Genomic DNA, 22,515 nt, shown 5'->3' on the forward strand with positions numbered 1-22,515 from the left:
GACAGTGATGAGATTCCTGGTGAGATGGTGTCCCATCCTTTGTCTCAGGAAATCGTTTCTTGCGTGTGCCGCTGCAAAGGAATACCCAGATCCTGCGACATTATAATTTCGTGCCCTGGTGACTCTCGTCACTCTCCGCCTGCTGGTTTTTTCACAGTTTATGTTGAACACCTAAACAGCGATTTCTCAATTCCTCCATGCCCTATCCTGATAGGGTTAATAAAAAGCTTAGGTGTTAGTCTCAGTCAGTTGACTCCTAATGCCCTTCTGTATTTTTTCGGATTTCGACATCAAATGGGTGCTTTTGAATTGGATCCAAGCCTGGATTTATTTCATGCACTTTTTTCAGCTCGTCCCACGAAACCGAACTCTGATATATACTTCCAGCCCCGTCCGAAGTGTAGGTTCTTACGTAAACTTCGATCTCATCGAGGTGCTTGGAAGTCAGATTTCTTTTATGCTAAAGATTGCGGGTCGGGGGTGCCCGTGGATTGGAGCTCTGGGCTTACTATAATAAAGAATAAAGGATCTATTCTTGAGCTTCAATCAGTGTCGGTCTCTGGGGCTCTTTAACGAAAATTTTGACCCTCGGTGTTTAGTTAGTGCTGGTACTATTTAGGTCTTTTGCGTGTGTAATCATTTACTTGTTGTATTTACTACTTATATTCGTTTGGCTCTGAACATTTTAGGTAACCAGATTGACCTGAGTAAGCTCCGTCATCGGGAGAATACCTTCGGCCGCCCTCTTCCTTGGAGTGGGCCGAAGCACAAGGGGAATGGGAGAGATGCATCTGATTGTGTTGCTGCGTCAGTTCCCCGTGCTGGAGAGAGCCGAGGCGTGGTACCACGGGGACGCCAGGGCCATAGTATCCCTTCCTTGCCTGATGAGAGATCTTCGGGTGCTGGTGCTATTGAGCACCGGAGGGGGGCGGGCAAGAGGCCGATGGAGGAGGGTAAAAAAGGGGGTGAAGTCCTTCCTGCTGATCCTACGAAGAAACTTCGGGAGGCTTCATCCTCTTCGGTGAGGAAAGCGAGATCACACCCCTTGCTTCTTGACGGGGTGAATAGGGATGGTGCAGAGTCCTTCTGGGACTCTAGTGATTTTGAGATTGGCCTTAGGCGGGGGGCCAAGGTAGTAGGGGATCATGATTTGAACCATTTGATTCCTCGATCCTCTTCGATCCTACACCACTCTATTGCCCTTGGCTCTTGTCAGGTATTCTTGAAGAGTTTATTTTTCTTATCTTGATATTATCAATAAGGTTCTTATTTATTTTTCTCTATTGACTTCAGATTTTTTCCGCTGTACGAGCTCTGGAGGCTCGAGAAGACAAGGCTCGGGCTGATGAGGCTAAGATTCTGAAGGAGTTGGCCAAACTGAAGGAAGATGTTGTTCGCCTTGAAGCTTCGGAGGTTAGGGCGAAGGAAGAGATTCTTCGTTTGGGAGGGGAGAATGCTAGCATTAAGGAAGAACTCCGTCAGTGGCCGGAGAAGCTTGGTGTGAAGGAAAAGGAGGGGGAGACTCTTCGTTCTGAGCTTAGTGCTCTTTATGAGAGGCACTATACTGAGGTGCAGACTGGAGCTGGGTTTTTGTCCTCCCCTCCGGGGTTGCAGTTGCAGAGGAGTTTGGAGGAGAGGGCTGTTGAATCGTTTTGCACCTCCGCTGCTTTTGAGGAGGAAGTTTTTCGGCGTGCCTATGCGATTCATGATGAGTTGATACTTGAGAGCCGCCGGATTCTTCGCGAGCAGCATGTTTCGGAGAATGTGGTCAAGATGATTGGCCCTGGTTTTCCAGATCCGGACATGGGACCGACTGATATGCCGAGGGTATCTGCGCCCCTTGATGATTTTGGTGACTTCGAGATTATAGAGGCTTTGAACTCCCTCCAGGAAGATGATGCTCCTGGTGTTCCATGATATTTATTTCATGTGTAGAGAGTTGTCCTTTAAACGATTTTGCGTTTTTTGGAATTTCTATTATAGTCTCTTTCCAGCTCCTGCGAGAGCGATATTCCGATGTTTTTATACTTTGTGTCTGTTTTTTGGAGCTGGTTTTTGTTATACTCTGCTATATATCTTGGTTTATTTTATGTTTGCTTCGAAATATTTCCTTATTGTTATACTCTCGCTAGTACTTGGAAATTGATCAGGTTTCCAAAGTTTGTCGTGTCTCTTGGAAAAGCGTACACCTACCTCATGGGTGGTGGGGGCTTCCTATTCGTCTTGACCTCTTACAGTGTCAAAGTACCTTAGCTGGGCTGGCCAGGCCTCTTATGCTTTAGGTGACCTGTTTTTTGACGACCAGGGTTTAGTGACGATTAAAAATGCTTTTAAGTGAATAAACATGCGTGATTTGCTCATGTAGTTTTGTGAAGGGAGAAAGCATGATGCGATGCTTTTACAAAAACTTTTATTTATATGAAAACGTATTACAACTACGGAACTATTACTCTTGTTGCTTAGCTAAAAAGGAAAAGCAGCTATGAGTTACTGAAAATATTTCTTTAAGTTTGCCACATTCCATGTTCTAGGCAGCACCTTCCCGTTTGAATGCTGAAGGCGATAAGCTCCTTCTCGGGCTATTTTGATTACTTTATATGGTCCTTCCCACTTTGGATCCAGCTTTCCTACGGGGTGTAGGACATCTGCTCTTCTCATTACCAGGTCTCCTACCTGGAAAGTTCGTTGTTTTACTCGGTGGTCATATGCCCTTGACATCCATGCTCTGTGCCTTGCGGCTCGTACTGCTGCCCCTTCTCTAAGCTCCTCAATAAGGTCTAGAGATGCCCGTAAATCCTGCTCGTTTCCCTCTGCATTGTAATGTTTTATCCTTAGTGATTCTTCTCCGATTTCTGCAAGGGCAATGGCTTCGGCCCCATAGGCCAGGCTGAACGGAGATTCTCCTGTCGAGCTTCGCGGAGTGGTTCTGTATGCCCACAGGACACTGGGTAGTTCGTCAACCCATTTTCCCTTGGCCTCCCCAATTCGAGTCTTGATATGTTGCAGGATAGTTCGATTGGTTACTTCGGTCTGTCCGTTGGCTTGTGGATGCCCGACAAAAGTGAAGAATTGTTGGATGGACAGTCCTAGGAACCATTCCCTCAACTTGGCACCGGAAAACTGAGTGCCATTGTCAGACACTAGTGCTCGCGGAATTCCGAATCGGCAAACTATATTTTTCCATAGGAAATTAATCACCTCTTTCTCAGAAATTTTTGCAAGTGGCTCTGCTTCGACCCATTTAGTAAAGTAGTCGACAGCTACGATGAGAAACTTTCTTTGCCCTGCAGCAAGAGGAAAAGGCCCTACTAGGTCCACTCCCCATTGAGCAAAAGGCAATGGGCTTTCGAGTGGTTGAAGCGGTGTAGCTGGTAGATGCTGAATATTAGCATGTTCTTGACACGGCCTACATCGTTTTACTAGCTCGAGCGCATCTTGCCTCATCGTAGGCCAAAAGTATCCTTGTCGGAGTGCTTTTCCAGCCAACGCTTTGCCTCCCAAATGGTTTCCACAAATTCCTTCGTGGATTTCCCTGAGTACGTAGTCTGCCTGAGCAGGTGCAAGACATTTCAAGTACGGCTGAGAGTACCCCCTCTTGTACAGTTCTCCGTCTATTAAAGTGAATCGAGCGGCTCTTACCCTAAGCTTTCTTGCTTTGTCCTGCTCTGGGGGGCGTTCTCCTTCTGACAGGTACTTGATGATTTCATCCTTCCAACTTGGCTCACCCTGATTCGCACACAGGATGTTAAGACTTCCAGTTCCTATTCCCTTTTTATCACACGTGATGAACGTAATTTTCCTGCTACTAATTCCTGTCGCGGAGCTGCCGAATTTGGTCAGTTGATCTGCTATTTCATTTTCAGCTCGAGGAATTTGCTTGATTTCAAAATTCTCTAAACGAACAAAAAGGTCCTTCACTTTTGATAAGTACTCCTTCATACTATCTTCTTTGGCTTCATAGTTCCCTTGAACTTGATTGACTATGAGTTGTGAATCGCTATAGGCGATCAGCTTTTCAGCCCCTGCCGCTAAAGCCAGTTCTATTCCCATGATAAGTGCTTCGTATTCTGCTTCATTGTTTGATGTTGGAAACTGAAATTTGATGGCGTACTGGAACTGATCTCCCTGTGGACTCTCTACTAACACTCCTGCTCCACTCCCTCCAGACGTGGAGGATCCATCTACGTGGATTGCCCAAGTGGGAGCTGAAACTCCTGCGCCATTGGTTTCCATTTCTACTATGAAGTCTGCTAGAACTTGTGCTTTAATGGCGGGGCGCGGCTGATATTCAATCCCATACTCACTTAGCTCGACGACCCATTTGGTCATCCTTCCAGATGTCTCTGGGCTGGACAATATTCTCTTCAAAGGGTGATTTGTTAGTGCGACCACCTGGTGGGATAAAAAGTAGGGGCGCAGCTTTCTTCCTGCCACCACTAATGCTAAGTCCAACTTCTCGATGTTAGTGTATCGGAGCTCAGCGCCTTGCAGTACTTTGCTTATGTAGTACACGGGTTTTTGTTCTCGTTCCTTGTCCACCGTCAGAACTGCGCTGATTGATTCAGTCGATATTGCCAAGTAGAGTAAAAGGGTATCTCCGTCTCTTGGTTTCACGAGCAATGGTGATGCTGCTAAGTACTTTTTTAAGTCTTCGAAAGCATGCTGACATTCTTCGGTCCAACGAAAACCTTTTCCCTGCCTTAGGACTTTGAAGAATGGCAACCCCCTGTCAGCCGATCTGGAAATAAAACGGTTCAAGGCGGCCATCCTTCCTGCTAACTCCTGCATCCCTTTTATGCTTTTGGGGGGCGCCATGCTTAGGATTGCTTTAATTTTCTCAGGGTTCGCCTCTATTCCTCGCTGGGAAACCATGTATCCTAAGAATTTTCCTCCTCGAACCCCAAAAGCACATTTTTCGGGGTTTAACTTCATTTTGTATTTTCTCAATATCTCAAAACATTCTTTGAGATCTTCCACATGCTTGAGAGCTATAACGCTTTTTATCAACATATCATCGATATAGACCTCCATACTCCGCCCGATCAATTTCTCGAACATTTTGTTTACCAATCTTTGATACGTGGCCCCAGCATTTTTCAATCCAAAAGGCAGTAATGAAGCTTGCTTTTTCTTGATCTTCAGGAGCTAACCCTATCTGATTATACCCTTGATAAGCATCCAAAAAACTGAGCAACTCACATCCGGCGGTGGAATCAACCAACAAGTCGATTCGTGGCAAGGGAAAAAGATCTTTGGGGCAAGCCTTGTTTAAATCGGTGAAGTCTATGCATAGACGCCACTTACCTCCGGGTTTGGGAACAAGCACCACATTTGCTAGCCATTCGGGATAGGAGACTGGCCTGATATATTTGGTCTTCACCAGTTTTTCTACTTCGACCGTAATATGTTTGTTCTTTTCTGCTCCAAAAGATCGTTTCTTTTGCTTTACTGGCTTTATCCTGGGGTCCACATTAAGTTGATGGAGGGCATACTCATGAGGTATTCCTGGTAAGGGTTCACCTTCCCAGGCAAATACATCTGCATTTTCCCTGAGGAACGTTGTTATCATCTGTTCTACTTCAGCAGGCATCTCCGTTCCAATCTTAAGAGTTCTACCGGGACTTCCTGGAGTTACTTCTATTCTTTTGAGCGCTTCGGTTGCCTCTAAGTGTTTTAATTTCTCGACTTCACTATCGATAGTATGTATTCTATCATTTTTGGGCTCATCTGTCTGTGGATGCCTTTTCTTCTGATTTGTATCTCGTCCACCCTTGACCTTTTCTTGCAATTGGCTGGGTCTCGCAGGATGTTAGCATGACACTCCCGAGCCAACCTGCTATCACCAACAGCCTCTCCAACTCCTTCTGACGTTGGAAACTTCAACTTCATATGATAGGTTGATCCTATGGCTTGGAACACATTTAGACTCGGGCGCCCCAGTATCACGTTATATGCAGAGGATGCATTTACTACCAAGAACTTTATCATTTTTGTAACTCTTCTCGGATACGATCCTAGCGAGAGAGGAAGTGTGATCTATCCTAGTGCTTCCACTACTTCTCCAGAAAATCCAACTAAAGGGGTGCTGATGGGCGTTAGCTGTGCATTGTCTATCCCCATTTTAACAAACGCATTAAGAAAAATGATATCTGCTGAACTGCCTGAGTCAACCAGCATCTTTTTCACCCAGAAGTTGGATATTGTAGCGGAGACAACCAATGCGTCATTGTGCTCAACTAAAGGGTATTCCCTATCTGATTCAGTGAATGTCATTTCTTTTGATATTTTCGATATTTCACACACGACTTGGGCTTGGTTAGGGTGAGGACAGTGATTCCCCCTAGAAGCATTACGCAGAAGAGTCTTCCTTGCTCTATTTGAATCTCCGCAAGCTGGTCCCCCGGTTATAACAGCGATAACCCCTCCGGTCGGCATGTTCTCATGGAAATATCCATTATGCATTCCTTGCTTCTCATGATTCTTTGGGGGTTCTCTGTTTCGGCGGTCTTCATAAGTCTTGTTGTCTCATTGTTGGTGGTGAGACTTACTCACGAAGTCTTTTAAATAACCACGTTTGATTAGCTTCTCTATTTATGTTCTCAAACTATAACAGTCTTCGGTAGAATGTCCTTTGTCTTTGTGAAAGTGACAATACTTGTCAGATTTCAGTTGCTTTGGGTTGTCTTTCATTGGCCTCGGAGGTTGCAGCAAACCTTGCTTTTCCGCAACCACCAATATATCAGTCAAGCGTGCATTTAGGGGTACCTGCTGAAGACGAGGGCCTTGGAATCCTCGTTTCTCTTCTTTTCGGCCTTCTCTTGGTTTTTCTTCTTCTCTTTTTCTTTTCCCTAAATATCGTGGTTCAATAGTCTCCTCAATGCGTATATACTTCTCGGATCTTTCCAGTAATTCTTCCAAGGTGCTTGGGGGTTTTCCCGCTATGGATTCCTTAAACTTTCGATGACGGAGGTTTTGTTTCATAATTCCTGCCAAGAGATCATGATTGACATGTGGGACTTCGTGAACAGCCTGAGTGAAACGCTGCACATACTCTCTCAAGCTCTCTCCTTATTTTTGCACAACCGAGAATAGGTATGATGCGGTCTTAGGGTATTTTCGATTAATGGAGAACTGATGAAGAAAACGCTGAGTAAGTTGTTCCAGGCTTGCAATGCTTCCTGCTGGGAGTTTATTGAACCACGCCAGTGCGCGATTAGTCAGCGTAGTCCGGAAGATTTTGCAGTACGCGGCATCACTGAAGTCATATAGATCGGCTTTTGCATAAAACCTGTCGAAATGATCCTGAGGATCTCCTGAACCCTCGTACTCTGGCAGACTTGCTATCTTCACTCCAGCTGTCAGTACCTCGGCTAAGATAGCAGTAGTGAATGGGCTACGCCGGGCCGGTAAGATTGCTAGAGCACTTTCTCCTCTCTCCTCAGTCCGAATTCCGGGGCGCACGGGCCCGTGGCTATTTTACCTCCTCCTCATGGAGCACTGTTTCCCTTCTTGCACTGGGGTTTGGTACCCTGTTCGTTCCAACTTCTTCTTCTAGTGTGCGTCTCCTTTCTTGGTGTTGAGGAGGAGGCAATTCACCATTTACATTTGGATTGTTTTCCAAGTTATGCTGTTGCGTTGCCAAAAAATGTGTCATGGCCTCTGCGACCGCACGTGAGGCAGCTTCCTCCAACATGGATTTCAAGGCATTTGGGGTGATCAGAAACTCCTCTTGCGGCGGGTGGTTAGGAGGCGGGTGGTTAGGAGGCGGGAGCTCCCGTCCACCTTCAGTGTTACGGGTGGCATGTGATCGCGTTTGCATCTCTAGTGGATAGGTGGCTTTCCCACAGACGGCGCCAATCTGATGCGGGCGAAATAATTATGTCCCTATTCAGCAAATAAAATAGGAAGTCGTACGTCCTCCTGGTCTCCTGCTTCTATGATCACCTGAAAAAGTCGCACGTCTTTCTTTTGGGCTGTCACCTGATTCACGAACACACGTTAGAGGCGCCGGGTGGTTACCCGGCGAAAACCCTCCGACGCTCAAGTCAGCGATCACCTCCACACAAAATAGGAGAGCAGAGAGCTTTTGTAGGCTCAAGAGTCATATACCTTGAAATGAAGAGATTTACTTCTATTTATAGGCAAAATTAAGCTAAATCGCACATTAACCCTCCTAGACTTCAAAAATGCAAATTACTCTAAATTTAAGAATTAGTCCTTTTAAAAATATTATTCTCGCAAATTGAACCATTTTATTTATTTATATTTATAAGTATATTAAAAATATATTTATACCCATCACATATACATGCACGCAAGTGCATAATGCATAGACATAAGATGCTGTATTGTATATGTGTGTGTGTACGTCTACTAAACAACTTTATTTTTTGGCCTCGTTGTAAGTGACAAAACGTGTAATTGTGTCCCCTTAGCTACTATTTCTTTAAATTACCCTTTGTTCCACCTACAAAATTAAGGAATAAGATAACAAAGGAATCATGAAAAGTGTCACTTGTCAATGTGATTACGTGTAACTAATAACATTTCGTGTATAATTAGTGGAGACGTGTACTTCTGGCGCTTTCAACTTTTATAAAAAATTTGCTGTTCCAATTTAAGGTGCGACATATTTATTTGAAATTTCAAATTTCGCTTAAAAGGGAAGAAATTTGATGCAAAAGTAGGTAGGAGTTTAATACAAGCAAGGTACCTATAGGCTCTTTATATGATTATTATCATTATCATTAGTTAATCAGAATTTTAAAATCTTGAAATTTAATACTTTACAACACCGTGTGTAATCTTCCAGACTAGTTGATACTACTATTCAAATATCGACACGTACCGATACATTTCCGTAAACGAACAAAAAACTATCTTTGCTTAAATAATTATTCTAATTAATTAATTATAATATATATATATATATGAGCATTTCTCTGATATATATAATCTCTAAATTATTTATACATAAATACTTGATTTAATAAAAAAAAATTGTTCACGGGAATCAATCTAATGCACGCATCTTGTTTAATATTGTTGTACAAAGAGAATTACTAGCATTTATGGATAGGAAGACCTAAATTTAAAGCCATCTTCACTGTTATTAAATAATGATAATAGCAATCATTTGACTCCCTAGTATTTTTGGGAATTTTTTTTTCATAAACTACAAATAAAATTTGAATTCACGATTCCGTATAATCAATTAATGGTGTAAATCACTTATCATGCTATCAAATTTACCCAAGTAATTAATGATTTACATTCATATTGACTCTCTTAGTTTTTTATAATAGACAAAAATTCTCCTAAGACCGATTATGAAACGACCCTAACTCTATAATTAATAAATAAATATGCGGAAAATTTTTTTTTTTTTTTATACTTACTTACTAAATAAAGTATTGTACATATACGCCCATACGTATATGAACAGAATAAAAAGATTTAAAATAACTAAATAAATAAACAAATAAATACTTAAATAAAAATGCATTCTTAAAAATAAAATAAATATCTGAGTCAAACATTTAATTAAAAAAATACTGCATAAATAAAATGTATAAAATTTGCATGCACTGAAAATAGTTAATAAAATATTCTAAACTCACAACCACTGACAAATAATAAAAATGTATCATGCTGACAAGAACAATCACATGCATAGCGACTCAGAATATTTCACGGTCACGGGGCCACTGCATGCATGCTCATACGTCCTCGCCTCCGGTGGGTACAACGTCATCCTCAACGTACTCACCTGCACCATACCAGTGTAGTGAGCCTAGAGGCCCAACATGCTAACATAACAAGGGTTTAAAATAATTTAAACCAATTTAATACTAATACATACATATACATGAATGAGCATGCTTAAAAATTTCATAACATAACTTAATTAAATAAACATAATACATAACATAATACATAACATTATTGAGCAATTTATTTTCTAACATAGCATGGTTGTATCCGTAGTGTAACCTTAAATCATACATTAAATACTGATCAGCGTGGAAACCTACGTACGTGGCCGGTGACGAATCACCTCTTAAATTGGCAGTAAACTGCCCTTCAATCATATGGGGACGAATCCCCCTTAAATTGTCACACTACTTCAACTTCCAACATAAAATATTTTTATTGCTCAACTTAAACATTAAATCACGCATAAAATATTATTTCATGAATGCATGTACTTGAATAAAATGTGTGTCCATCATATATATTTAATTTAATTTCTTACTAACATATAAATATTAAAATAACTTAAATGCATATAAATAATTAAATATATATTCAGGACACATGCAAATTTTCTCATGGATGGTCCTGGACTGCTGGCCCTACACACAAGCCCATTAACTTAAATCTGGCCCATTAACATACTTAAGCCCATTATTTCAAACTTTAAGCCCAAATAATTATTCTAAGCCCAATTAAATTAATAAAGCCCATTAAAATTACACTAAGCCCAATAACACTTAAACTGGCCCATTGGGCCCAAAAACTCAAAGACTGGCCCATTAACTTTTATGGGCCCAAAAGCCCATAAAATAAATGGACTAACTTAATTAAAATTTTAAAAGTCCAAATAAAATTATTTGGGAGTCCAAATAATTTTATTTCAATTTATTTGACCCAAAAACACATAAATTTGTAAAATACTTTAAAAATAAAATACTCGAGCCCGGCCCACCAAACTCGGACCCGAACTCACTAACCCGACCCACTACCTAACCGCCCCGACCCGGACCCAAGACCCGACCCGGAACCACTCCCAAAGCCCCAACTCGATCACCCTCTTCCCTGCACTGCTGCGGCCACGAGCAGTTGCAAAGAACGCCGGCGGCCGCCATGCTCCGGCCACCCACCGGCCGGAGCACCACCCCTAGGACTTAGCTCACATCCAGACCTTTCCAACAAGCCAAGAACCAGCCCAAACCGTCGACTATGGAGTGAGAACGAAGCCCTGCAACCCGGCCCTTCTGCACTGTCGCGCAGACCCGAGCAGCTGCGGGAAAACCCTTCGTCCTCGAAGCTCCGACCACGAAAGCCCATGCAACCTTCTGCAAAAACTTAGAAAACTCAAATGGGGTTCTAACCCAACCGGCCTTACCCTAAACCGTGGTCTGAGGAAGGAGAACGAAGCTCCCTTCCTTGAAACCCTGTTCTGCGCACTTGGAGAGGCAGAAACGAACCAGCTCAATTTCTGGGCTCTTTTGGCTCGAACCGTCCGAGCCAATCGAGCCTAGACTCTCCCTAGACATCCTAGGGACCCTGTCCAGCAGCCTAGACACACCCATGGCTAAGAAACATGAGCATGACAATCAAACTCACACTACAAGCCATAAATTTCATGATGGCCGAAACTTTTCTGAAAATTTTTGAAAGTTTTTTGATGCATACACAATACCCACATATTATACTGATATGGCACGAAATTAAGAGAAGGAATCATGCCTTTCACCGAAGATGACGAGAAAACACGAGCGTGGGGCGGTTCCGGGACGACGGGACGATGACTCGGCTTGAAAACCACACGAATTGAGGCTATGGAGTCCTTGGAGAATGCTATCTGATGAAGAATATGGAGAATGGAGGGGAGGTAGGCGGCTGATGCTAGGAGAATGGCGTAGGGTTTGGGGATTATTTTAGGTAGATAATGGTTTAATAATTAAAATAGGAAGATAATAACATAATTAAAATAATCCCAACTTTAAAAATAATAATACTAACATAAATATTATAAAATCTCGAAATAATAATTTTAGGGAATTTTAAAGATAATAAAAAGTCAATATTTTGGCTTAATTTGAATAAAAATGGACTCCTAAAATTAAATAAAATTAAATACTTAAAATTTTGAGATAATAAAACTCAAAATAATATTTTAAGGCTCTAAAAAGGCTCATAAAATAATTTGGGTGGAAAGTTGTCATCTCGTCCGTCCACGGTCCCGTCTACGCGATCAAATAATTAAAATACTAACAATCATAAAAATTACTAATTATGGGTTAAATGCTTAAAAAAATAAATTAAATCATGCACAAATAATTCACATAATTATTTAACCCATAAATCATAAATTTAAATAATTAAATATCTTAATTATGCAGGCGGATTTATGTAATTAAAAATACCGGGTGTTACAATTCTCCCCCCCTTAAATTGAATTTCGTCCTCGAAATTAAAGTACTTACCCGAACATCTCCGGGTAGCGAGTCCTTATATCCTCCTCGGTCTCCCAAGTAGCTTCCTCCTCCGAGTGATTCAGCCACTGGACTCTGACCATCGGTATGACCCGCGTCCTAAGCCTCCGCTCCTCTCTAGCCAAAATCCGCACTGGTCTCTCCTCGTAAACAAGATCTGGTGGCAACTGTAAGGGCTCAAAATCCAACACATGCGACGGATTGGAGACATATCTCCGAAGCATGGATACATGGAAAACGTTGTGCACTGCCGCTAGCCCTGGAGGTAGAGCTAAACGATAGGCCAACGTGCCAACTCGCTCCAAGATCTCGAATGGCCCTATATACCTCGGATTAAGCTTGCCTCTGCGTCCAAAACGCGCTACTCCTTTCATAGGTGACACCTTCAAGAATACGTGATCACCTACTGCGAACTCCAAATCGCGTCGTCTGGCATCGGCATAACTCTTCTGCCGACTCTGCGCTGTCCTCATCCTGTCTCGAATCTGCGTCACAATGTCAGCTGTCTGCTGCACAATCTCCGGACCCAACAAAATCCTCTCACCAACCTCATCCCAATGCACCGGAGATCTGCATCTCCTCCCATAAAGTGCTGCATATGGAGCCATACCTATAGACGACTGAAAGCTGTTGTTATAGGTAAACTCCACTAAAGGCAGTCTAGTCTCCCAAGATCCTCGAAAATCGATAACACAAGCTCTCAGAAGATCCTCGAGAACCTGGATCACTCTCTCAGACTGGCCATCTGTCTGGGGATGAAATGCTGTACTGAACAAAAGCCTAGTTCCCAAAGCTGTGTGCAGACTCTTCCAAAATGCTGAGGTGAATCTCGGATCTCTGTCTGACACAATAGACACTGGTATGCCATGCAGTCTAACAATCTCTCTGATGTAAAGCTCTGCATACTGTGTCAAAGTGTATGTAATCCTTACCGGCAAGAAATGAGCTGACTTGGTGAGTCTATCCACAATCACCCAAATCGCTGTACACCCTCTGGTACTCCTCGGTAAGCCAACCACAAAGTCCATCGAAATGTTCTCCCACTTCCATTCCGGAATGGGGAGAGGTCTAAGAAGTCCTGCTGGACGCTGATGCTCTGCTTTGACTTGCTGACAAGTCAAGCACTCTGACACCACTCTCCCGATGTCACTCTTCATACCGGGCCACCAATACAATAGCTGCAAGTCTTTGTACATCTTCGTACTTCCGGGGTGAATGGAGTACGGAGATGCGTGAGCCTCTGTCAAAATCTCAGCTCGCAACTGATCGACGTTCGGTACCCACATCCTACCACGGTACTGAACGATGCCATCCTCCACTGTATACAAGAGATTACCTCTAGCCTCATCTCTCTGTCTCCATCGCTGTAACTCCTCATCAGTGGACTGTCCCTCTCTAATCCGATCTCTCAAAACTGGCTGCACCGTCAACACTGACAAGCTCGGTGCATGGCCACTCGGATAGCACTCCAAACCAAATCTCTGAATCTCGGTCTGTAGTGGTAACTGCACAGTCAAACATGTTACCACTGATGACTTCCGACTCAAAGCATCGGCCACTACATTAGCTTTACCCGGATGGTAGCTAATGTCACAATCATAGTCCTTCACCAACTCCAACCATCTGCGCTGTCTCATGTTCAACTCCTTCTGGGTGAAGAAGTACTTGAGGCTCTTGTGATCGGTGAAAATCTTGCACTTCTCGCCGTAAAGATAGTGCCTCCAGATTTTCAAAGCGAAAACCACTGCTGCCAACTCCAAGTCATGCGTCGGGTAGTTCTGCTCATGAATCTTCAACTGTCTCGACGCATACGCAATAACCTTACCACACTGCATAAGCACTGCGCCTAAACCAAGTTTAGACGCGTCGGTGTAAACCACTAACTCCTCATGTGGTACTGTCATCGCTAACACTGGTGCTGTAGTGAGTGCTTCCTTCAGCTGATCGAAGCTCCTCTGACAGTCTGAACTCCATATAAACTTCGCATTCTTCTTGGTCAAGGAAGTCAAGGGTACTGCAATAGAGGAAAAACCCTTGATGAACTTCCTGTAGTATCCGGCCAAACCCAAGAAACTGCGAATCTCTGAAGCATTCTTCGGAATGCCCCAATTCTGCACTGCCTCCACCTTAGACTGATCGACTGCAACTCCATCTCTCGAAATAATGTGGCCAAGAAATGCCACCTGCTCAAGCCAAAACTCGCACTTGCTGAACTTGGCATACAACCGATGCTCCCTCAAAGTCTGCAATGCGGTCTGAAGGTGCTGTCTATGCTCCTCGATGCTCCTAGAATAGATCAAAATATCATCAATAAAGACTATGATGAACTGATCCAGATATGGCTGAAAGACTCGGTTCATGAGATCCATGAAAACCGCTGGAGCATTGGTCAACCCAAATGGCATCACCAAGAACTCGTAATGCCCATATCGTGTCCGGAAAGCAGTCTTGGACACATCTGCATCCCTAACACGCAACTGATGGTAACCAGATCGCAGATCGATCTTGGAGAACACTGAAGCTCCCTGCAACTGGTCAAACAAGTCCTCTATCCTCGGCAGTGGATACTTGTTCTTCACTGTGACTCTGTTAAGCTCTCGGTAATCGATGCACAGTCTCATACTGCCATCCTTCTTCTTCACAAACAACACCGGAGCTCCCCAAGGAGAAAAGCTAGGTCGAACGAAGCCTTTCTCTAACAACTCCTGTATCTGCTCCTTCAACTCTTTCATCTCGGTAGGAGCAAGCCTGTACGGTGCCTTAGAGATAGGCACGGTGTCTGGCACTAAGTCAATACTGAACTCCACCTCTCTCACTGGTGGAATTCCTGCCACATCCTCCGGAAAGACATCCGGAAAGTCACGAACCACCTCTAACTCTGATAATGATCTGCTAGATGGCTCTGAAGTTGTGACAATACTCGCTAGAAACCCCTGGCAACCCCGTCTCAACAACTTCCTCGCCTGAATATAGGATATCACCTGAGGAATATCACTGCTCTGAGATGCATAAAAAGTGAACGGGTCGCCCCCTGTAGGTCTCACTGACACTGATCTCCGACGAAAATCAATCGAAGCTCCATTGACTGTCAACCAGTCCATACCCAAAATAAGATCAAAACCACTCAAAGGCAAGACTACTACATCTGCTCGAATGGAGTGTCCCTGCAGCTCTAACTCCAGTCCTCGAATAACCTTCGAGGTAGACATAATCTGCCCTGACGGCATAGTAACATCATACCCGCTGTCACTACTCTCAGGTGTGATGCCTACCCGTCTGATAAACTCCAGGGAGATAAACGAATGCGTAGCCCCTGAATCTAGCAACGCAAACGTGGAGTTGCCCCCAACTAGAATTCTCCCTGCACGCAGAAAATTCCCAACAGTTTCATACCACTTCTAATTTTTTCCCAAACGAGTCACTACAAGTTCTTAATTCTAATCACAAGTAAAACATGCTTCCTATTCTAACATGCAGTTAAATGACCCAAATAACAAGAATTTCAAATTAAATACTAAATCTTTAACCAAAGGAGAATTTATGAAAATACTAGGGATAGGATGTACCGGTGATCAAGGAGGTGTCAGGATCGACCTCCTCAGCCTGCATCACGAACACCCTACCAGCGGTGTTCTTCTTCCTGGGGCAGTTAGCAATCTGATGCCCCGGCTCTCTGCAGTGGAAGCAAACTCCTGCTCCCAATAGGCAAGGTCCCGAATGCATCTTCTGGCACTTCGGGCAAGTGGGATGAGCTATGGCATTAGGGGCCCCGCCCCTCTGCTGCTGCTGCGGCCTCTGCTGCTGTGGCCTCTGCTGCTGATTCGGGCCCTTAGCCGGCCCTGTATACTGCTTCTTCGCAGGTGGCTGCGAAGATGGTCGCTGATATCCTGTCTGTACAAACTGCCTCTTGCCCTGCTGCTCTCTCTGGATCGCTCTCCGACCCTCCTCAGAACGCAAGGCCCTGCTGACTGCAGACTCATATGTAAACACGTCTGCCATGCGCACGTCATGCCTGATCTCAGCCTTCAGGCCCTCAACAAACTGTCGCAGCTTCTCCTGCGGACTATCGGCAATCATGGGCACAAAACGACAGCCCCTCTCAAACTGGCTTATGTACTCCACCACAGATCTGTCCCCCTGACGGAGACTCATGAACTCCCGGATCATGCGACTGCGCACATCCTCAGTGAAATATTTGGCGTAGAAGATACGCCTAAACTCAGCCCATGTCAGAGTAGGTAGATGGACTCCTCGTACTGCACCCTCCCACCATGAGGCTGCATCGCCTCGCATCATGTATGTAGCACAACTCACCCTGTCGGCGTCTGTGATCCCCATATAGTCAAAGATGGACTCAAGTGAGCGAATCCATCCCTCAGCCACCAACGGATCGGTGGTCCCCAAGAACTCCTTAGGCCCCTTCTTCTGGAACCTCTCGGCGACGTCCTCCTCGTGGGACAGTCTGGGACGGGCTGCCTGCTGCTCCAGCAAGGCAGTAATACCCGCCATCATCGTGGCACTGGCCTGCTCCAGTGCCGTCATGGGGTGCTGCTGAGGTGGCGGTGGAGGTGGAGGTGGATGTGGAGGTCTCCCACGTCGATTCACCTGTCTGGGAGGCATTCTGCACCACCACATATTTATTTACGTAAATCGCCATGCATAACTAAGTGTTTTGAAATTAATACTAACTTAAATTCTAGAAATTAAATCATGCTATAAACATTTAAAACTTACAGACCGGTAGCGTGGATTTATGAGCTCGCATAGCAGTGAGGACCCCTCCGAGGACCGTGCTCTGATACCAACTGAAACGACCCTAACTCTATAATTAATAAATAAATATGCGGAAATTTTTTTTTTTTTATACTTACTTACTAAATAAAGTATTGTACATATACGCCCATACGTATATGAACAGAATAAAAAGATTTAAAATAACTAAATAAATAAACAAATAAATACTTAAATAAAAATGCATTCTTAAAATAAAATAAATATCTGAGTCAAACATTTAATTAAAAAAATACTGCATAAATAAAATGTATAAAATTTGCATGCACTGAAAATAGTTAATAAAATATTCTAAACTCACAACCACTGACAAATAATAAAAATGTATCATGCTGACAAGAACAATCACATGCATAGCGACTCAGAATATTTCACGGTCACGGGGCCACTGCATGCATGCTCATACGTCCTCGCCTCCGGTGGGTACAACGTCATCCTCAACGTACTCACCTGCACCATACCAGTGTAGTGAGCCTAGAGGCCCAACATGCTAACATAACAAGGGTTTAAAATAATTTAAACCAATTTAATACTAATACATACATATACATGAATGAGCATGCTTAAAAATTTCATAACATAACTTAATTAAATAAACATAATACATAACATAATACATAACATTATTGAGCAATTTATTTTCTAACATAGCATGGTTGTATCCGTAGTGTAACCTTAAATCATACATTAAATACTGATCAGCGTGGAAACCTACGTACGTGGCCGGTGACGAATCACCTCTTAAATTGGCAGTAAACTGCCCTTCAATCATATGGGGACGAATCCCCCTTAAATTGTCACACTACTTCAACTTCCAACATAAAATATTTTTATTGCTCAACTTAAACATTAAATCACGCATAAAATATTATTTCATGAATGCATGTACTTGAATAAAATGTGTGTCCATCATATATATTTAATTTAATTTCTTACTAACATATAAATATTAAAATAACTTAAATGCATATAAATAATTAAATATATATTCAGGACACATGCAAATTTTCTCATGGATGGTCCTGGACTGCTGGCCCTACACACAAGCCCATTAACTTAAATCTGGCCCATTAACATACTTAAGCCCATTATTTCAAACTTTAAGCCCAAATAATTATTCTAAGCCCAATTAAATTAATAAAGCCCATTAAAATTACACTAAGCCCAATAACACTTAAACTGGCCCATTGGGCCCAAAAACTCAAAGACTGGCCCATTAACTTTTATGGGCCCAAAAGCCCATAAAATAAATGGACTAACTTAATTAAAATTTTAAAAGTCCAAATAAAATTATTTGGGAGTCCAAATAATTTTATTTCAATTTATTTGACCCAAAAACACATAAATTTGTAAAATACTTTAAAAATAAAATACTCGAGCCCGGCCCACCAAACTCGGACCCGAACTCACTAACCCGACCCACTACCTAACCGCCCCGACCCGGACCCAAGACCCGACCCGGAACCACTCCCAAAGCCCCAACTCGATCACCCTCTTCCCTGCACTGCTGCGGCCACGAGCAGTTGCAAAGAACGCCGGCGGCCGCCATGCTCCGGCCACCCACCGGCCGGAGCACCACCCCTAGGACTTAGCTCACATCCAGACCTTTCCAACAAGCCAAGAACCAGCCCAAACCGTCGACTATGGAGTGAGAACGAAGCCCTGCAACCCGGCCCTTCTGCACTGTCGCGCAGACCCGAGCAGCTGCGGGAAAACCCTTCGTCCTCGAAGCTCCGACCACGAAAGCCCATGCAACCTTCTGCAAAAACTTAGAAAACTCAAATGGGGTTCTAACCCAACCGGCCTTACCCTAAACCGTGGTCTGAGGAAGGAGAACGAAGCTCCCTTCCTTGAAACCCTGTTCTGCGCACTTGGAGAGGCAGAAACGAACCAGCTCAATTTCTGGGCTCTTTTGGCTCGAACCGTCCGAGCCAATCGAGCCTAGACTCTCCCTAGACATCCTAGGGACCCTGTCCAGCAGCCTAGACACACCCATGGCTAAGAAACATGAGCATGACAATCAAACTCACACTACAAGCCATAAATTTCATGATGGCCGAAACTTTTCTGAAAATTTTTGAAAGTTTTTTGATGCATACACAATACCCACATATTATACTGATATGGCACGAAATTAAGAGAAGGAATCATGCCTTTCACCGAAGATGACGAGAAAACACGAGCGTGGGGGTGGACCGGGACGACGGGACGATGACTCGGCTTGAAAACCACACGAATTGAGGCTATGGAGTCCTTGGAGAATGCTATCTGATGAAGAATATGGAGAATGGAGGGGAGGTAGGCGGCTGATGCTAGGAGAATGGCGTAGGGTTTGGGGATTATTTTAGGTAGATAATGGTTTAATAATTAAAATAGGAAGATAATAACATAATTAAAATAATCCCAACTTTAAAAATAATAATACTAACATAAATATTATAAAATCTCGAAATAATAATTTTAGGGAATTTTAAAGATAATAAAAAGTCAATATTTTGGCTTAATTTGAATAAAAATGGACTCCTAAAATTAAATAAAATTAAATACTTAAAATTTTGAGATAATAAAACTCAAAATAATATTTTAAGGCTCTAAAAAGGCTCATAAAATAATTTGGGTGGAAAGTTGTCATCTCGTCCGTCCACGGTCCCGTCTACGCGATCAAATAATTAAAATACTAACAATCATAAAAATTACTAATTATGGGTTAAATGCTTAAAAAAATAAATTAAATCATGCACAAATAATTCACATAATTATTTAACCCATAAATCATAAATTTAAATAATTAAATATCTTAATTATGCAGGCGGATTTATGTAATTAAAAATACCGGGTGTTACAGATTAATTTAGTGAAATAGTTCTCTTACTTTATCTGACTCATGCAAAATATTATTTTTATGTCAAAAAAATAACTTTCACTCCATACATGATCGTCTTACAGGACGTGCTATAATAATCTCAGTCACTATAAAAGTCAACCCTTCCCTTAAACTCGTTTTATATTTTCTTTGAAACATAATGACTTATTTCCCATTTATCCCATAATTAACCAAGTTTAATTTAGTGTTTGATTATCGTTTTGTTTATTTATGACGACAGTAAAATGGTAACTAAATAAAAAGAGATAATTACACACCAACTCACAAAATCTCTATATTCTCTCTCCAATCGCCCATTTTCACTGGATTCATCAAATTCCATATCTTTATTCAACTGCAAAAATGACAACTCTGAGGCAAATGTAGATGACCTCCATTATCAAAAGGTTAAATATTTTCACTCCTAGCAAACAAACCAAGATTCCCCACCAATAAAGCATAGAACTTCTCCACACCATCTTTTCAGGGATTGTAATCCTCAATCTTCAACCCAACATTTTATCATTTATCAAACTTGAAAGAGAGAGAGGGAGAAAAAAAACAATCTTTATCCAATTTGTTTCAAGAAAATCAGGGGACAGGCTGCAAAACTGGGAATTTCCTGGCGGGAAGTCATAAAATCTGCAGATTTTTTTGGCTCTTGGATTGTGTTGCAGATGAAGCACATTGACAGTGCCCCTTCGACACCCGGAAAGTTGAAGTCTTCGTATAACAGGGTGAGGCTTCATTCTTCTGTAGCCAAGCTCACTTTATGGTCATTCGTGTTTGTAGGATTGATCTTTTTGTTCCTCTTTAGATCATCCTCTTCTTCTTCTGCAACCACTATATTCTCAGATCTCTCAAGAAGATCTCTTAGAACAAGTTCTTACTATGGAGGCCCTGAATTCGAGAAAAGGGTCAGGGCCTCGGCTAAAATCAGGTCCAAAAACGGGATTTCTGTGTTGGTTACAGGGGCTGCAGGCTTTGTAGGCACTCATGTCTCCTCCGCCCTTAAGCGGCGGGGGGACGGTGTTTTAGGGATAGATAATTTCAATGGCTATTATGATATATCCCTTAAAAGGGCTAGACAAGCTCTTTTGGAGCGTTCCGGGGTGTACATTGTGGATGGTGATATTAATGATGTATCTTTGTTAAACAAGCTTTTTGATACTGTCCCTTTTACTCATGTCATGCATTTAGCGGCTCAGGCCGGTGTTCGGTACGCCATGGAGAATCCTAGCTCGTATGTGCGTAGCAATGTTGCCGGCCTAGTTAGTGTTCTTGAGGTTTGCAAGAATGCCAATCCTCAGCCGGCAATCGTGTGGGCTTCAAGTAGTTCTGTGTATGGGTTGAATACTAAGGTCCCATTTTCCGAGAGTGATAGGACTGATCGGCCCGCGAGTCTGTATGCAGCAACTAAGAAGGCCGGTGAAGAGATTGCACACACTTATAACCATATATATGGGCTATCGATGACCGGATTGAGATTCTTTACGGTTTATGGACCATGGGGTAGGCCAGATATGGCTTACTTCTTTTTTACAAAAGATATTTTGAAGGGGAAGTCGATTCCAGTGTTTGAGGGTGCTGATCATGGCACGGTAGCGAGGGATTTTACTTACATTGACGATATTGTGAAGGGTTGTTTGGCTGCTTTAGATACTTCGGAGAAGAGTACTGGCAGTGGCGGTAAGAAAAAGGGCGCGGCTCAACTACGGGTGTACAATTTGGGCAACACATCTCCAGTGCCAGTTTCTGATCTTGTGAGTATTTTGGAGAGATTGCTTAAGGTGAAGGCCAAGAGGTTGGTTATGAAGTTACCAAGGAATGGGGACGTGCAATTTACACATGCCAATATAAGCTTGGCACAGAAAGAGCTTGGATACAAGCCCGGAACAGATTTGCAGACAGGATTGAAGAAGTTTGTTCGATGGTACCTGAGCTACTACGCTGATGGGAAGAAGAGCAGCGCTCAGTAACACAATTTTTTCGACTGTCTGCAGGAGAGGATTACTCGATTCTTGATTCTTACAATTGCTATTTGCTAGCCAATCTTTTGGTTATGCTGTATAAGGAGAAAGTACATATCCCACAAACCTTGAATCTGTGTGATCTGCATCAGAGAATGGATCCACCTTTTCGACTCTTGGGATTATAATTTTCGTTTTTTATTTATCTATCATATTGTATAATTATTGACTGAATGATTTGCTGATTCATGGTGCTGTTTTCATCTTAATTATCTTAAATTAAATTGAAATTGATAGGTTTGGCTACGACTAGTCCAAGTTGTTCAACTATTTGTTCTTGGATACAAGCTCTGTGCAGTTGAAGAAATCCATTTTATACCACCATAAGTCACCATATATCTGGAAGCTGATTCATGGTCCTGAATGCAATATATGTTAATACCCAATTTAAGACGAGTATTCCACTACAATTTTCTAGTATAGAGACATGGTTTTAGCGTCGCCTTCTTTTTTTTTTAATTTTTAATTTTCCCCAAAAAAGAAATCATATTTGGAGTATCCAATGATCACACTGCATTAGGAAAAGTTTTATCTGGATAGAATCAGAAAAGGCTTTAGAACTATTAAATGTTTCGTTGATAAGATAGAACAAATTTACAGAGGAAAAGGT

The 22,515-nt window shown here is 42.6% G+C and overlaps 2 protein-coding genes across 2 annotated transcripts; both read left to right on the forward strand.

Moving 5' to 3' along the window:
* Nucleotides 1–943: 943 nt before the first annotated feature.
* Nucleotides 944–1,917, forward strand: LOC140860485 (uncharacterized). The gene is made up of 2 exons (XM_073263496.1): nucleotides 944–1,216; nucleotides 1,294–1,917. Exons 1-2 carry the CDS (start codon nucleotides 944–946, stop codon nucleotides 1,915–1,917), a joined length of 897 nt encoding a protein of 298 aa, XP_073119597.1.
* Nucleotides 1,918–20,224: 18,307 nt separating this feature from the next.
* LOC140863501 (UDP-glucuronate 4-epimerase 3-like) lies at nucleotides 20,225–22,176 on the forward strand. The gene has a single exon (XM_073266966.1). The coding sequence runs from the start codon at nucleotides 20,553–20,555 to the stop codon at nucleotides 21,852–21,854; it is 1,302 nt and encodes a 433-aa protein (XP_073123067.1). The 5' UTR covers nucleotides 20,225–20,552; the 3' UTR covers nucleotides 21,855–22,176.
* Nucleotides 22,177–22,515: the final 339 nt, after the last annotated feature.

The sequence above is a fragment of the Henckelia pumila genome, chromosome 4, assembly GCF_033568475.1.
Source record: "Henckelia pumila isolate YLH828 chromosome 4, ASM3356847v2, whole genome shotgun sequence".
NCBI classification, from domain to species: Eukaryota; Viridiplantae; Streptophyta; class Magnoliopsida; order Lamiales; family Gesneriaceae; genus Henckelia; species Henckelia pumila.